The 19,159-nt window shown below is 38.4% G+C and overlaps 1 protein-coding gene across 1 annotated transcript in view; it reads right to left on the reverse strand.

Moving 5' to 3' along the window:
• The window catches only part of cacng2a (calcium channel, voltage-dependent, gamma subunit 2a), a 90,080-nt gene that overhangs the window by 19,999 nt on the left and 50,922 nt on the right, over window positions 1-19,159 (reverse strand). Inside the window, exon 2 of the mRNA XM_079864111.1 lies at window positions 17,802-17,885. Coding sequence (XP_079720237.1) covers window positions 17,802-17,885 — 84 coding nt within the window. The remainder of the gene's footprint in view (window positions 1-17,801; window positions 17,886-19,159) is intronic.

Consider the following 19,159-nt stretch of genomic DNA (forward strand, 5'->3'; position numbering starts at 1 on the left):
GCCTATGATACTCAGCTCTATTTTTTCTTTGCGCCCCGACGAAACTTGCCAATTCAAGAAGTTAAAGGAATGCATTGCTGATAATTTTTTTTGGATGACTAATAGTTTCCTATTACTTAATTCTGAAAAAACAGAGTTTCTAATGATTGGACCAAAAACCTCTGCACGTACTAACCTAGAATACTGTCTAACACTTGATGGCTGCTCTGTCAAGTCTTCGTCGTCGGTTAGGAACCTGGGTGTGCTCTTTGATACCAATCTTTCATTTGAAAGCCACGTGTCTAGCATCTGTAAAACCACATTGTTCCATCTTAAAAATATATATAAATTACGACATATGCTTTCAATGAAAAATACGGAACAGTTAGTTCATGCATTCATGACCTCAAGGCTAGATTCTAGATCAACGCTGCGACGCGTGATAAAAGGTATCTTTTCCATGTTAATAAGAGTTTTTGTCCAAACCAGCCGCGACGACGGCACGCGACGATTCTATTTTAGAAATGGTTTCTATTTTTTTGCGATGTCGTTTAAATGGTGTAATATTTGTGAATTTGATTATATAGCCTACTTATCCATTTTCTTACGATTGCCATCAAGATTACTCTCTGGTGCTGTGCGCTTGCCGCGAGAGCCCACCCACATGCTGTTCTGATTGGTTGTGGGTTTTGATTGATTTTGACGCATCTCGCAGCCGCGTCGCGTCTAGTGTGGACAGACAAATTATTTGTCGCTGGAATCTTATCGCATCGCGTCTGGTTAGGACACGGTGTTATAGTCCTTCATGTCTATTGCGATCTCAAAACTCTGGCCAGTTGATAATACCTAGAATATCAAAATCGACTGCTGGCGGTAGATCCTTTTTCTATTTAGCACCTAAACTCTGGAGCAGTCTTCCTAACATTGTCCGGGAAGCAGACACACTCTGTCAGTTTAAATCTAGACTAAAAACACATCTCTTTAACCTGGCATACACATAGAAAATTATACATTCCTATTATTCAAATCAGTTAAATGATTATTAGGCTGCATAAATTAGGTCAGCTGGAACCGGGAACACTTCCTATAACACCTGATGTACTCGTTACATCATAAGAGGAATGGCATCTACGCTAATATTAATCTTTATGCTTATTCCGAGGTTCACTATAATCAGCTGGATCCGGGCCGTACTCAGATCAGATGGTGCACCTGCTCCTAGACACGACCACAACGCATGATGTAATCAGCCGGATCCAGGCCATATCCAGACCAGATGGAGGACCTGCGCCTAGACACGACCACAACGCATCCCTGAAGTGTCAGCAGAGATTGTGTCAACTAGACTCTCCCCTGTGAAGGCCTCATCGACACAACAGCTATCGGCACTGATCCTCAACAAACTCGTCCCATGCCGGCGTGACTCCGATCTTCAACCAGACGGAACTGGATAATATTCTGATTGTTCCAAACCAGTCTGACTTCTGACCTATAATGCTACCAGGATCATAATCATACACTGTTCATTCATTGGCCAGAGGAGAACGGGCCCCTGACTGAGCCTGGGTTTTGAGAAAAGTTTTTTTTCTCCATTCTGCCACCTGATGGAGTTTTGGTTCCTTGCCACTGTCGCCTTTTTCCACCTTTGTTGCCATTGGCTTGGCTTGCTTAGTTGGGGACATTAAATTTAAGATTTAATTTAATATTCAACAATAATTTTGATCTGCCTGCATTGACACTATTATTATACAAGAACTGAACTGAGCTGAGCTGGACGATGAAATCACGGTTTACTCCAGAGCAGCTATATATTTATAAATTAACTAAATTAATAACTTTTTTAAAACAAAAACTTACTTAAGCTGGACTGTGATGCTATTTTCTTCTGGAAACATTTTTTCAGAGGAATGTTGTTATGGTAGTTGAATTCTGCATTTTTTTCCTGTTATGTCTGTAAAGCTGCTTTGAAACAATCTGAATTGTAAAAAGCGCTATAAAAAAAATGTGACTTGACTCAATATTTTTGTGGAAACCATGATACACCCCCCCCCCCCCCCAGGGTTCTTTGATGAATAGACAGTAAAAATGATTTACTGTCACTTTTGATAAATTTAACGCATCCTTGCTAAATAATATCTTTTAAAAACGAAACTTTAGTGGCCGTGCTCAGGTATGTGAGAGATAAAAACTTTTCTTTTTCGCAAATATATATATACTATATTATCATCAGATATTTACATAGTTATAGATTACAAATTCTCAGTATTGTCAGTGAAATTTCTCTGAACACAGCTAAAGCTTTTCTTGTCAGTTATTTCTGAGTAAGTGCAAAACATTGACACAAACCCATTGACAGTCTTTGCATGAAAGCAGTCAACAATTTAGGTAATTTAAAACAAGGATTGAGTATTGTTCTCAAGATAACGCAATTATAGTGAAAACACTTTGGGAGTAGAAAATATCTAAATTATCAGCAAGACAGCAAACTCCATAGAGCACATGTGGGTAAAAGCTCCAGAAGCTGATGTGCATCTGTAAACCCAGCATTTACCGTCATTTGTGTTACTCAGCTCTATATCATACACTGCTCCACAATCTACTAGCCCCTGCCAGTTTCCCTCCAAAACAACAATAAATTCTACAAAAAAATGTGCTTCATGGCAATTCTCAGGAAACTGAGAACATTACATTACATAGGCTACTAGATTTAAGGTTTGTTGCTGTAATGTTCTCAAACTAAATTATTAAAAATAAATAAAATATAATTTTCAGACACAAATGGCTGAGAATGACATTATCACTCTAAACAAATATGCTTTTATCATAGTAGTGATAAGTCTAATGGGAATTGTGTCTCACATACCTATATGTGACATCTACTGTAGATCAGTGGTTTTGTTTCTGAACCCTGATTAGCACAGCACATTTACTGGCAACCCAACATGGAAAGTATACAAATATTGTTGATCTAAAAAAGTAAACAAATCTCTTTAAAGGGGTCATGAAATGAGAAATCAAAATTTCCTTTAGGTTTTGATGTATAAGAAGTCATCATATTATAAGAATATCCTGAAAGTTTCAGAATTGAAAACGTCCTTGTTAGTTCAAAATCAGCTTTTATTGTTACCAGGCCCAGCGAACGACTCATCCTGGAATGTGCCACTTTATGACGTAATAAGGTAGTGAAAGACCGCCTCTGCAGAAGAAAATCAACTCTGGCCCCGCCCACTGGTGTTGGTGAGATGAGGAAGAGAGAAGAGCACAAGGTCACTCACTGGACTAAAAATAACATTACCTTCCAAAGGATCCTAATGCTGGGAATGTTGTTGTTTATTTTCAACAATGTGAATGTCTCAGTTGAACATTATTTATTTATGCGTATTCAGTACATCTCACTGGATTCTTTGGTAAATCAGTCCGCAAATTCTGCGCAGACTTTGCAGGCTTTTTCGATATGGACTCGACAGTATTGCCACAACAGGTAGTAACCCTGTTCATTCTAATGCCTGATCTGTGACCAGTCATTTCTGATGTAATGATTTATGTGGCTACAGTCAGATGTTCTTTGTCCTGTCAGTAAATCGAACTTCACATTGTTTCTCTTAGTAGGGTGTAAATAATCTGTTATTTAAACTTACAATAGCTGTAGCTGTCAATTAAACAGCGCATGTTTATCACTGACTGAGTTCTGGACTCGCACCAATACTCCCGCAATAATCAACGAATCTCTTATTTACATTGTGTTTGCACTGTTAGTTATGATGAAAGCATTCGTTAGTGTGCAGAAATCGAGTTGTAATGACGAGATCGCTGCATACATGTAGGATGTATGCAGGATTGGGCTGCCAATCCTATTTGCTGAATTGCTGTCTGCTGATCGCTGATCGATTGCTCCTGTCTGCCTCGCTGCCTGCTGTGAGTGTGTTTGCTTCGGTGCTGTAAGCTCCGTCTTAGCCTCGTATTTCCTTGTTTTGAACCATCATTTACTACAATTTCTAGTTGTTTATACTACTACTAAATACAGCTTACCCAACATCTCAGATTAACCTGACATCGCTAGCTTCCGTTACTACTAGCACAACACGCTAGTAATTCGCTAGCCTGTTAACGCGCCACCCGTGTGCTCAGCTATTTTTATTTATTTATTTTTCTCTCGCGCGCCCGCGCCTTTGAGTTCATAAAAAGCTCAGGTGAGTAAGAATCACTCAACAAACACGGTGAGTAATGTCTTGTCCTGTTATTGTCACCTGCACTTCATGTCACATGTTTAGCATAGCCTTCTCTGTTGGCAATATAGGATTTATATGTGATAAATGCAAGGAGACTGTTAGGCTAACGGAGAAGATTTCAGAACTAGAGACACGCATCCAAACTTTAATTGAGGATAGTAAGAGTGCTAGAGCTTCAGATGCTTTGGATGCGCCTAGCATAGTGAACTATGATTCGGTATGAATCATTACATGATTCGGTTCCAGCTGAATTAGTGCCTGCGCAGCCAGGCAAATGGGTGACAGTGAGGGATCGCTCTAGTCGCGGATCAAAAAACCACTCTTCCGTTCCGATTACCATAACAAATCGTTTTGCCCCGCTCAGTGAAACACCCACTGAGAGTTCTGTTGATTGTGCCCTAGTTATTGGCGATTCTATTACACGTGAAAACGTGAAAATAGAGACACCAGCCACCATAGTCACATGTTTGCCGGGAGCCAGAGCGGCTGACATCAAAGCAAATTTAAAAGTGCTGGCTAATGCTAATTGTAAATTCTCTAAGATCATTATCCACGTCGGCACAAATGATGTTCGACTCATGAGGTATGAAATTTATTTTTGCAACCTTTCATGCCACGATCTAAATATAATGCCATAGATCTAATTGCATTGCTATAATTATCACTTTTCACAAGTAGTTAACATTGAGAGCAGTAATAGTAAAACATGCTAAACGTTTTCGAGAGAGTTCCACATGTAATACTAGCTATTTCATATGCAAAGATGTTAGCCAATCACAGCAGTGGGCATTTCCACTCAAGTCTCACACAGACACGCCCCTTAAAACAGAGCGTTCAAATCAGAGGGCTAAATCAGGCTAGGAAAATGCCTTTTATTTCTAAATTATGAAAATTTTTGAAGTAAAAATCATACTAACATTATGAACCTTATCCATGATGACATTTGGTCAGAGTTTGATTACCATCAACATAAACAACAAAATATATGGGAAGCAGTTTCTCCTTTTCAAAAAACCTATTTACAGTATGTTGTTATGGTAGTTGAATTTTATTATTTGCATTTTAGAATTATATTTTTCCCCTGCTATCCTATAAAAACAGACATGCTGTGACCCATTTTTGGGTCACAACCCACCAGTTGGGAGCCACTGATGTGCTACCCACTTTTTCTGCCCATTTCACACTAGACATGCAAGCAGAGCGGAAGCAGCGCACGAGCTGCATGTATACAGAGCAGACGCAGCACAGTGCTTTCACACTGACAGCATGCCGAGCACGCAACTGAACCGCTGCTGAATGTGCAGACCTCCAATCACGTGCTTTTGTTTACGATCACCGGAATACAGCTGTGATGCATATAACATGTTAAACCATAACATGCTGTGTAGCGTGGTTTTTTTTTATGAGAAAATGAATCTTCAACTTCAGCTATACTTGTAGTTTAAATAATTTAAACATGCTTTTGTGGGCTTTGCAACTCCTAGTACAATAGTCTCTTTTGTTGTTGTATTTTTTGCACAGTGCTGAAAGTCTTATGGTGACTGTGAAACACAGTAGACTTCACTTACATGCTTTTATGGTGAAATTGTTCCTTTTTCGTGTCAACCCATGTTTATTTTGACCATGAACAATTCGCTGTCACTTTAATTCAGCATGAGCAGCACAGCTAAATAGTTCTGAGCCAAAAAAAAAAAAAGTGTGTTGTGTGAAATGGGCCCTACAGCTCCTTTTTTATTTTTTATAAGTAAGTGTTTTTTATTTTTATTTTAAGTAAATTATATACTTACTCCAAGCCAATCACGATCATCCTGTATTTACCTTTTTCAATTGCAATAAAGTCTTTTATCTGTCCATTTATGACCATTTAATATACACTAATACCTTAAAACACTCGAATCATTAAACAAACATGGACAGATTCCTCACTTTTTTAAATTCAAAATCCTCCACCTATTTCCATTGAGCTCCACTGATCTCTATCATAGTGTGCAGTATCATCCTACATTTCGTGCCTCTTGAGCCCAATAAGCGACTGCTGCGGTCCCGGTAATGCTGGGAATCTGGTACAGTACACAGTGATGCAATTCACATGACCAACTGTGATCTAAATATATCAATAATGCAGAGCATGGCCTTTGCTATTATGATCATAGATCCGCAGGCTGGGCATGTGGAATCTCTATAAGCTAAGCGATGTCATATCAGGTGACACAGGCAGTGGCCTGCACTCTCATGTGTGTGTGTGTGTGTGTGTGTGTGTGTGTGTGCTCCATGCCCAGGGCCTGAGGCTTCAGTGGCATGTGCCCCATCCCCCCTGCCAGCCCTATGATGGATTGTCATGTTTGGAGTAAGAAAATGAGAGAGAGATAGCGCCAGGAAGAAAGAAAGGTTAAAAAAAGAGGTGGCGAGGGAATGAGGATTAATTAAATCCCCGCTCGTACCGGTGATCAGGCCGGATGGTGGGCCTGATGGTGTCAGATGGTGTCTTCCTCTTTTATTGCAGTCTAGCAGCAGTCCATCCTCTGCCTTGAGCTAACCTACTGCAGCCTCCGCACATGCAAACCCGTTGCTGTTCGGCCAGCCTCATTGATTTTATCGGCCAGTGTTTTGGTATGTGTGCGTCTGTGTGTGTGTGTGTCTGGGTCATCCAGTCACAGCCAGTTTTGGCCACACCGTGAGCCCGTGAGGGGGAGAGCCATACAGACACTGATACTCCAGAGCACCTGCTGGTAGTCGACATGTTCAGCAGTTCACACCATCGTGATAACTAATGTACAAAACACTTTGTGTTTATGATAAAACTTACAAAAGCTTTGTCTTTATGAAACTCATGTGTCCCTGTTGTGAAATTCTTTATTTTTGTAGTGATACAATTTTATTTAGTGTAGTTTAATGCAAAAGTGTCATACTTATTCAAACTAGAGGGGGAGATGTTTTCAGGCGAGCTGATAGTTCAGCTTCCTCAAAAATAATAATTTTAAATGAATAATTAAAATCTGTACTGGGTCAGGATTTGAACCTACTGTATGTCCACTTGTACTCTAGTCTAAATGAATCATATATAATTTTAATAATTTTTTCTTTAATTTTGTCAGAGCAGGGCTTTTCAAACTTCATGTTTAAAAATCCTTTTTGTGCTTTGTGCGAGTAAAAATAAGCAAACACAGCATTTATTTGACCACATTAGTATAATAAAACAGTAATGTTGTGAAATATTATTAAATTTAAAATATCTTTTTTTGAAATATAATTTGTTCCTGTAATGGCAAGGCTAAATTTTCAGCAACCCAAATCATTCTAATATGCTAATTTGCGGCTCAAGAAACATTTATTTTAATTATCAATGCTGAAAACAGTTTATCAAAACTTAAACTTAATCACAGTTAATCTTGATTTCTAACCAGTCTTTTGAAATCAAATTAAATTGTAATTAAATTAAATAAATACATTAATTCTGACAACCCTAAAAATATATAGTACTTTGTAAAAAACAAAATTGACCCTAGTCATAGGGCACCATGTTAGGACCACCCTCTCAAAATGAATGGGTGCATGATCCCCCTTGTTTAATGGTCAATGTTAGTAGTATATTTTAAACAGAAACAGGCTAAAGCTAATGGCTAATGCTGTGGCTCTCATTAGCTGGATGAAGGCAAAACAAAACTGCAGTGAAAAAGAGAGAAGGCATGGAGTAGAGTGCATAAAAGAATACATGTGAAATTAATTCAGGCATTATCTCTTTTACCTTTTTCATTTCATCATTACTCCTCTCTGTCTGTCTCTAACACCCTCTTGTCCCTTCTACCAGCTGGTTCACTTTCTCAAAATCTCTCTCTCGCTCTCACTCTCTCAGTCCCTCTTATTCCTTCTTTTTCGTCCTCCCCTCCCCCTCCTCTCAGCGCTGTTTGGTCCTGTGGAAGATTGCAGCTCTGACACGGCATGATCTAAAAACCCACTGGCGCTTCAGAATGCTTCAGCACTCTTATATAACAGTGTGTGGATGTGTGAAATGCCTGATTCCACTGCCTAGGCTACATACCCATGATCACTCCAGCAAAGAGAAGCCTGCCACTGATAGGGCCTGTGTGAAAGTGTGTGTGTGTGTGTGTGTGTGTGCTTGTGTGTTTGTAGATGATGTGCTGTTACTATGTCGTATATTTCTTTCATGATTACCCTCAGCGAGCGTACACCCGTGGGTGCTTGAGAATCAGTGCAGAATTCCCTCATAATAAAATGTGCATGAATCCATACAGTAATTTTGTATGTAAGTATGCAAATGTTGGGCTCTAAAAATACAGGCATGAATATACATGCGCTTTTATGTGCAGTGTTAGAACAGATGTGAACACTGACCTGTTTTTATTTCCCCCGGTTTTCCCCAAATCTTCATTTGCACTGTGTGGTTTTTCAAAAAACGCCAGTTCTTTGGTGTATCGCTGAACAGTATGACGCTTTCTATGACATCACTTATGTGTCACTTCACTAATGTGGCTCCTCGGTTGAAGCTCTGATTCCTTACATAACGTTTTCACGAGTGGTGGAGATGAGAGCATCCAAACCACAGTGACTACTAAAGCACAAGTCATGATACTAGCTGAAATCTCACTTCTAAATGCATAAAAAAAATATACTATTCAGATTTAGTCCAAAAGCTCCTCCAATGAATTGTTGAGAAGATTTTAGTAAAAGATGCCGTTGTTATGCAAGACCCCAAAGCAATTCCACTAGCCGTGAAAATTACTGGTACTTTCTTTGGTGCCCAATTAGAAATGATAGAAAACCACTTTAATATTTAGTATATTTCAGTATTCAGGCTAAATTCAGAATACCAAACTTGCATGCTACACTTTTCACAAAAAAAGATGGTTCTTTAAAGGTTCTTTTACACGTAGTTACAGTTCTATTTAGTACCGTATCGTCCTGAAGAACCCTTTATATGCTGAAATGGTTCTTTGTGTTAGAGTTTAGGGTTCTTTATTCCCACCTTTTTGTTTTTCAAATCTGTAACTGCCAAAGCCTCCTCATAACTGATTTTCTGGAGCTCAGCTATACAACTAAAGTTACTACACAGACTGTCAACATACTCTCAACAGGTAAATTATTTCTTTCTTAAAATGTCTATAAATTATAACTTTAAAAATTGTAACAATCATTTCCAAACAATCATGTTTTTTTTTTCTCTCTTTTTAGTTTAACAGAACATGTAAGTGTGAGCAGCTCTGTTCAGTTAAGGATACTCTTCTTCTCTTCTCCACTAAGTAAGTAACAGAGATATGGAATTTATGATTCATATTGTTTGATTTTTTTTAAAATTATGGCTTTATGCCTAAACACACACAGTCACAAAAAACATTAAAGCTATACCATGACTTTAAAACACTTTTTCCTTAAACATGGTAATGGACTCATTCTGTCCATTTTTGCTAATTTTGGCCTTCACGAACATAATTGTTTTTACATAATCAGATGGAAGAGACACAATGTAACTCTAAATTGTATATTTCAGATGCTGTCACTTATCATAACCTCATCATCTGCTGAGATAAACTGCCACTCAGAATACACACATAACGAAGGAAGTAAAGACATCATAGAGGATTGGTCTTCATTACATTTACATCTTGTTCAATATCAATTGTTATTTACCGTATTAATGTATTCAGCTAATCTCTATTGTTAGAGCACTGTAATTATTGCTACAATCTGCCATGCCAATAAAAAGTACCTAATTGACACAACATGCTGTTTTGTTTTAATGTAAAACCCAAATAGAGGCAACAAGATATAAGACCAGGCAGATAGGGCTAAAAAAACAATATTCATAAATAATTTATAAAAAAATAATAGTAATATTAATAATATGAAGATACTAATATACTAATATTAATGAAAATAAATATCATTGAAAAGGTTATTTATAACATCATTAAAGTTTTATATAGCACTTTCAAAGCATAGTTCTTTATGGAACCTTATAAAAAGGGTTATATTTAGCACCAAAAAGGGTTCTGCTATTGCTACAAGCCGAAGAACCCTAATTTGGTACTGTTTAGAACCATTTTTCTTAAGAGTATACTATTACTATTTCTGCTGTTTAGCCAGTTGTGTACTACAAATATTGTTGGATCTTATGACTAATTGATTGTGATGTTCCTTATTGTAAGTCACTTTGGATAAAAGCTTCTGCTAAATGTAAGTGTAAATATTGCAGTAAGAGTAGAATGGTAGTATGCTGTTCCAAATTCAGCCTTGGTCTTAATCATGAGAATATGGTAGCCTAATTAATGTATTTTAAATTACATATCACATTATATTGCCAAAGCTAAAATGTATCAAATTAAACATTTCCCTTTGTGTTTTCAGTCAGCCTTTAGTTAGCAAGCTAACAGCTAAGCCTACATGTTTAGCATAGCGTTAACTGGTAAAGAAAAGCTATCATATAAGATATATAAACAGTGCAAAAGTGACAATACAGACATAAATAATGTTTATAATGTTTCAAAAGATTTCTATATCAAATAAATGCATTTTTTTTTTCTGTCCTGATTAAAAAAAACAAAAAAATTATCAGGCTTTCCACAAGAATAACAACTGTTCTCAACATTGATAATGATAAGAAATGTTTCTGTTTCTGTGTGACTCTGAAGACTGGAGTAATGATACTGAATTCAGCTTTACATCACATGAATAAATTACATATATATTAAAATAGAAAACAGTTATTTTAAAGTGTAATAATAATTATTACCGGCCCCAAACTTTTAAACAGTATAATCGCTTTGCAGGCTTACAGTTGTAATCAAAACTCCCATTGCAAATCAGGTTTATTGGCAAAATTTACAGACTTTCAGCTGTTTGCAATGAACAAATCAAAGAAAAGTAATTGAAATTGCTCAACACAACATATGTTTCAATTGGTTTCCTCAAATTCAACTGAAAATGCAACTTTTAATGACTTCCGCAGTCTTAAAATGATTCAACCCCCTGAATAAAATCCCTCACAACAGCACAAATCTGCAAAACAGGTGTTGTTAGTGTGGGTTTGAGGGTTCAGAAAAGCCCTCGAGTGACTGCAAAGGCCTGCAGCAAGATTTGGTGGCAACAGGCACTGCGGTTTCAGCTTACACGAGTACTAAACGCATGCGGTTTCCATGCCAGAACTCCAAGATGTACACCACTACTGACCCAAAAGCACAAGAAAAGTGCTCAAAATCATATTTAATATCATAAAATCATAATCATATCATATTTTGGGATTCTGCTTTGTATGTCTGGAGGAAGAAGAATGAAGCATCTGCTGAAAAGGACACTCTGTCTACAGTTAAGCATGGTGATGCTCAGTGATGCTCTGGGGCTGCTTTGCATCCTCTGGTACTGGAAACCTGCAGCGTGTGGAAGGCAAGATGGATTCATTGAAGTATCAGGAAATCTTAGGAGAAAACGTCATGCCATCAGTGAGGAAGCTGAAGCTTGTCCGTCATTAGACCTTCCAACAGGACAATGATCCCAAGCATATTCCTTATTTCCACCAAGGTGTGGTTGCAGAAGAAGTCCTGGAAGATTCTACACTGACCATCACAGTCACCTGACTTGAACCGCTTATAAAATCCAAGGCCATTGCTTATGAGGAATGGGCTAATATTCCTCAGAAACGCTGCCAGAAGCTGGTGTCTGGTTAGACATCTTGGTTGCAGCAGGTCATAACAGCAAAAGTGTGTTCTACTAGGTACTAAAGATGCTTGCCATGAAGGGGTTGAATAATTTTAAGACTGCAGAAGTCATTAAAAGTTGCGTTTTCAGTTGAATTTGGGGAAACCACTCGAAACATTTGTTGTTTTGAGCTGTTTTGATTACTTTTGTTTGATTTGTTCATTGCAAACAGCTGTTCATTACGAAAGTCTGTAAATTTTGCGAATAAATGTGATTTGCAATGGGGGTTGAATAATTTTGATTACAACTGTATATTAACAAATACTCTGTATTACAACATGCTTTTTCAACAAGCAAATATCAATGCTAAAAGTGCACTTACGTGCTGCACTACCTATTCATCTAGTCAGTTCTTGTGGCAATGCATATAGCGCATATCCCTCAGTGACTGGACTGCTCTTGAAGGATTCAGAACAACTTGGTAGTTAAGGTTAGCTAAAACACCCATTTTATACCCACAATGTTTGTTACCTTGTATTGGTAAAAATAAAGAAAATGTAAATGCATGACTTACTTTTTGAAACCTACACCACTGTATCTGCTCACTTTGTAGATCTCCAGTCACTCAGGACACAGTTGGTGACCAAAGTTACTACAGAACAGATGTCTAAGAGGATAAGACATAGACAGGCAAGGAGAAGAAAAGTAGGAAGAAGAGGAGAGAAAGTGAGAGAGACAGAAAACTGACCTATATAAGAAAGAGGCTGAAATATTTATGGAAGTAAGTGTCCTAATTCACAAGCCACTGGGAGCGTTGCGGCCTATTCGTCCAATTGCAGCTAAGGAAAAGGACAAACACACATGCGTTCATATATACTGTACGTGCACACACACACTCAGAGCGTGTAAGGTCTGCGGTAGTTCTCTGTCCCGGCTTGCATGTTAACTCGACCACTCCTTGTCCACTAGTCCCAATATTCTCCCCTTTCTCTGGGTGTCGTTCTCTGAGCGGTTTGAACTTGTTATCACAACTGTCTTTATTGCTAAACATATGGGAAGGCACAAGTGATCAAAGCACCAAGACTCATTGGCAAGGCTTTATCTGTGGAGTTAGCATGCAATGTGACTGACTCTGCACCCACCTAGCAGCCCAAAGCGCGAGACATGCTTGGACAGATCCGACTCAGACGTTCAGATTGAGACCCGGGCGCTCAGAAAGTGAATGCATCATTATGACATTGTCAATTAACGATCAACCGCAATGGGGTCAATGCTGCCGCATAACTGCGTAACCTGCGCTGTTTAAATGCATGAGCTATAATCACAGGCTTAGTGAAGATTCAATTACAGCAGGTCAGGCACCTGTTTGGGGTGATGCATGAAGCTTTGATACCGAAGAAGGCTCTGTACTGAGATAATTGTATGGTCTTTTATCTGATATCATCATCTAACCAATGGGTGTTCGGTTAAGTAGGTTAAACGGTTCTGACTGGATGGGCAAACGCTCTGAAGGATGAGCCTGATTCCTTGGCTGTGATTCTAAGGCTCTTGGCTGTACATGACATTCTAGTATATTATTATTGCTAAATGTTACAGTCTGAGCTGATATAAACAAGAAGTAACATAGTTGAAAATGTTATATGTTGATTTGGATCAGTTAGTGGTCATTCAGCTGGACGAAGCATACGTGAATAGCACAAAACTCAGGTGTCCCATGTGTTTTACTTGACACAGCATTTCAAAAACCTGGTGTTCATGGTGATGCGTCACAACGGCCATGCCTAGATATTCATTGTCAGTGTTTTTGTTTGTTTATACGGAACAAATGTATTTACATTGTGATTTACACATTCTGCATAGTCAAGTTTACTTTATTGTGCATGTGCATAATTTTGACTATTAGATTATTCAAAACATTTATTTTCTTTATATAGTCTATATACATAAAATTGTTGGTAAGGCTCTTTTGCTTCAGCATGCATGTGTATAGAACAAATGGGGGTAAAAGTGGGAAACTTCTGTGTGTGCTGATTGTAATTTAAAACTCAGAGTGTCCCCCGTCGTATGGGAAAATGTGTTTATATCAATATATATTTAATATAATAATAATAATAATACTTTGGAGAAGTGCATGATCCAAGTTGTCCAAAACATTAGATTTGCTTTATAATAAGCACTTCAAACTAACCCATAAGCTTGCAGTTTAAAGTGGCTTGTCCTCCTGTCAGATGCTTGTGCTGTTTAATGCATTTGAGACCTTTTTTCCTCAGCGCATAATTTACATTTTACGGTTGTATCATTATCTATAAATGTTAAAGGTCACACAAGTATTTCCATTTTGCATAATGGCTCATTCTGACAGCAAGCGAGTCTCTGTTACACTTCAATAAAGGAGTTGCGGACCACGCAAACAAACGGATTGTAATAGCCTAGTGTTAATTTCAGTAACAAAATCTATGACAAAAAAAACTTTGTGGATGACCTTTTTTTCCAGGACTAAGGGCAACCTCACACTACAGGACTGTAAGACTACCTGAACTGCTGTGGTGCTCACACTAAGTTTTCTTGTCATCTGTCGTCGTCTTGTCATAGCAACGCACATAGGGGACAGCGGGGCACAACCTAACGCTTTTTGACTTTCTCAGTTTGTGTATATCTACTTAAGGTTTAGAGTATTTATTCTTTCCCACATTAATTTCCCACATGTCTAGTACAATTATGTAGTTTTGTTTTATAAATACAGTGTATACTTTTTTCTTGATATACCCCGAAAGAATAGAAGTGAAATGTGACAACATGCCCCATAGGTGGGGCACATTGTAACATGACCATATGACAGCTTAAAATGCTATCTGATCTAATCTAAAAATATATATAAAAGACAAACTAAAATACTTTCTCAGTAAAATACAATTATTACCTTTTTCAGATAAAATAATGGCATTTTTTAATAATTAAAAATAAAATAATTTTTGAGTTTGACAACAAACACACCGGAAAACACAGCTATACAATATAGTTCAAAACATAATAATAATTAATAATTTCTAAACATTGACTCTGTCTTTATTCACCTTTTTTCTCATGTTTTCTCAATAGAATTCATAAAAGTATAGAATAGAATAGCATAGTTCTAATAGGGGCACATTAGGGGCTTTCGCACCGGAGGAACCTTTTCATAGTTCCTATAACTATTGGTGAAAGTACCCGGATGTCGGCGCGTTCACACCGCAGGACCTAGGAACGAATTCGTTCTAGGAACTCTCAGTGACATTAGTGTACGCAGATTGGCCGAATGCACACTAAACACCAGCACCCGCAATTTAAAAAAAAGCTATGTAAACACATAGATTATAGCCTATATGTTTACTCCAGAAACTAACTATACGAACATGGAAAACAGTGATAGATGGGCCTCTTAACCTATATGCTGAGGAGAAACATGATGACTTGTCTTTCTATGTGTAACAGTTCTATCTAATAACGTATTAGACAGGACTGTTAGACAGATCGTAAACTAATGAACAAGGAGAATGCGAGCACTGTTCATTTGCTCAGGCTCTGGCGTTCTCCGCACGGTCAAAATAAAAGTCACAGCAACATGCACGGCTTACGTCACTTCAGAGTTCCTACTAGCGGTGCGAATGCAACAGGAAAACGTTCCTAGAGGAACCATTAGCTAGTTCTCGAGGAACCACTCCGGTGGCTAGTTCCTAGAACTAAGTTCCTAGAACTATCCGGTGCGAAAGCCCCTATTGTAACGCAGTGTTACAACATGCCCCTCCTGCACAATAGGATTTAAACCCGGCGAGTGTCTTCTACTTGAACTATCTTAACTGTTAAATAACAGATATAAGATAATTCAAAATAAACATCAAAAATAGAGATTAAATTAAATTAGAAATGAACATAAGTAAGAAATTTACTTTTGCTATGGTTAAATAAATGTTCAGTTATATCTTCCAAAGATTTCTGAATTTTGGCACAATTATTTCTCTATATAGTGTTGATATAGCAACTTGTTAAAACACTTAGTTTCGTCATGCTAGCATGTGTGGAAGTATTTAAAACAAGGGTCTTACAACTAGCCCCGCGTTAGGTTGTGCCCTGCTCTCCCCAACTACACAACACAACACTGACGAGGTGCACAAACTACCAGAAATTTGGTCAAGAGGCAGTCCTGACCAACAGAGGGGGAAATAAACATGTTCTCAAATAAATTCAAGCGAGAAATTCACGCAAGTGATTATGAGAGCTTTCCATTTATACCATCTGCACTGTGATTGGCTGGATTAGTTCCACCTTGTCGTTGCATTTCACGCACTACAAGATTCACATGGTGATAATATCAAATGATCCGGGGGTTTTGTCGCAGACCTTGGAAATCTGTCTGCGACAGCAAAATCCAGCCAAAAGTCATGTAGCATAAGCTGATGATGAAGAAGATGATGACGAGATGACACCAACGTCATTAAATGATAACTGCTGTACCAAAAACATACCAAACCGTGACTTCAAAAGTCACAATTGCAAACTGTTACACCCCTAGTATGTTTTACTTAAAATCCTTTAATCATCAGTAATTTCGTTGACAACATTAACACTGCTTTAGCACTTGTTCAGCCAGTACAAAAACAGTCCCAATGGGCCAGGACGCGCCCTGTAAATCCAGCACTTAGACTAATTTTTCCTCTCTCTCGCCAGTCTGCCATTGTCCTCTTCCACAACAGTTCCAGAATCTTTAATTACTCTTGGTTGTTACCATGTTGTTTCCAGTCAATTCAGGCCCTTGTTTTGATGACAGTAACTGATAGTCCTGCTTGTGAGTTTAGGATTGATGCGTGTGGTTTGTTTGACACTCACTTCCTGGGTCTGCTTGCGCAGACGAAAAAAGAGTGGAAATCAATGCTCTGTGTTTACGAGGGAGCCAGTGTACTGTAATCGGGCCTAGTTGAGCTGTACTGTACGAGCTAGAGTCTGCCGCTGCTGAGAGTCTAAACAAAGTGAGGAAACATTCACACTCTCCCGCAGAGACAACAGACCATCCTTACACGGCTGAACAGCATGAGAAAACCAAAGATAGGTGGAACAAAGTAAAAACTAGGATATTACTTGAAATACATCTCTATTGCAGTCATTTAGCGTGAGAGACATTTCACTGCCAGCAACAGCTGGGAAGTAATAACCAGGCCCAGACAGAATCTATTTTTATTTATTTATGTATGTATTGATTGCATTTTTGCTCATTTTTGTTGTTGGTGGGAAATCTGCTCAATTTTGTGAAAAGACATGGTAAAATGTGTTTCATGACAGTTATATTACTGGATTGTTATTGGTAGCTAAAACGACCCACATTATTTAATATTTTAATAGAGTTTTAATATTTGATTACATTTTAATTAAAAAAACTAACAAGAATAACTATTTATTTAAACAGCAGTTACTGCATTCCTATTTGTAGCTGAAAGCTAAAATAATCCACAATATTTAATATTTTAATTATTAGTACAATTTCAATATTTGATTACCTTTTTTAATTAAAACTAAAAAAGAATGACTATTTTTTTAAACAGCTAGTGGTTAGAGTACTACATTCCTATTGGTGTCTGAAAGTTAAAAGTTCTTTTTATTTGAATAATAATACAATTTTAATACTTTACCAAATATTTTGAAATTATTAGCAAAGAACATATTTAAGTCTGTGAATCATGGGAAACCTGCAGAGTTTTGCGGCCCTGGAAATAACCTTCCCCAAACTTTATTTCCCCCAAAGATTGTATGTAGTTTAAGGCTACCCCCACCCCAGCAGTTGTTTCAGCAGTAACAGCACTTGGGCAAAAATAGCATATCTGGTACTATTTGAAATGCCTCACAGATTGAACAAGGAAGAACAAGATGGTGAGAACATGAATACTGTCACAGAAACACTAAGGAGGCACTCACGTAAGAAGTACTCTGAGGCATCTGCTTCATAATCTGTGTCTTCTGGAAAGTGATCTATCTGCTTACACAATCCTTTGAAGTTTCCTGTAACAGAGAAACATAGTTGCAGAGTTAGGTTTGTGAATTCAAACACCACATTTCCACGTTTTGTATGACTTTATGCTTATTCAGAGGGCACCGAGGGACATGTAAGGATGTTCAGACCCAGCGCACATGCACTCGGGTTGGGCTCGGCTACTCAAGCGGGCCCGAGGATGCGGTTCGGAGCAGAGGCCTGTCGCGAGGCCACTCCAGCAGCAGGCGGTGGCTTGTAAACAAGAGCAGCACAGCTGGTGAAGACCTGGAGCTGCTCCAACCGCTGTGCTATGGGAAGCTCATCTCCTAATGTTCATTTATTAAGCGTGCTAGAAGAACCTGACATGCTAACGCCCAGGTTCAGACACTTTTTGGCCTGCTCAGTGAGGAACCTGCCAACCTCTGCCACTGCTTTGGCCCGTAGTGCATTACAGGTCAGTCAAGGTGAACTGGAGATGTGGGCCTGCAAACAGCAGCGATTACCGCAGCCTTTGATGTGTGTGTGGACATAAACAACGGGCACGGCACCAGGAGCACAGTGCCAAGCTTATGAAGTTGTTCATCCAACCCCCCCGTTACCTCCCCACTCTCCCTCCTTCATCTCCCACTCTCTCTTTTCCGTCCTCCCATGTGTTTCTCTAATGATTTAATCAGTTTTTTCTTCTTCTTCATGGTGCCAGGTGTTGCTGGGGATATTTTGGCTGGGAGGCAGAACATTAGTGGCATGCTTGGTGAGATGAGATGAGAGTAGAGGCCTATCAAAGAAGCTTTCATGTAGACAGATTTACACTAGTCTCTCTACTCCATACAGTCTGTTCCACTAGGCTTTCAGGTCGAGAAGAAAGATAACAGGCGAGCAGTACCTTCTGCTTTTACAGGGTTAGTCGATTAGGGGTTTTTTGTCTTTCTTTTTTTTGTCTTGTCTGTCAGTATTGGTTTTCGCTTCAGTTTCAAGATGACAGCTTTTGCTTTAAGAAAATAGAATAAAGCATTTTATAAGAATACTTTGAGGTGAAGTCTGTAATTTCTGTGCCACTTGTGTCACCAAACGGAATTGCAATCAAAATGACTGTTAAACCATTATATAATACCTGGACAAAAAGCTATCCGTTAGCTTTCGCAGTCATCTCACTGGCTGCATGGCTGGAGCTGAAAATGCATGATTTAAAATCTGCAAAACAATTGTGTCTTGAAGCGACTGGATTTACAATTAGAGTTGTAAAATGTCATGTGACTAATCACTTGAGAACTGAAAAAGAACTATTCTGCTTGGCTGGTGGCAC

This window comes from Squalius cephalus (assembly GCF_949319135.1).
Source record: "Squalius cephalus genome assembly, chromosome: 1".
NCBI classification, from domain to species: domain Eukaryota; kingdom Metazoa; phylum Chordata; class Actinopteri; order Cypriniformes; family Leuciscidae; genus Squalius; species Squalius cephalus.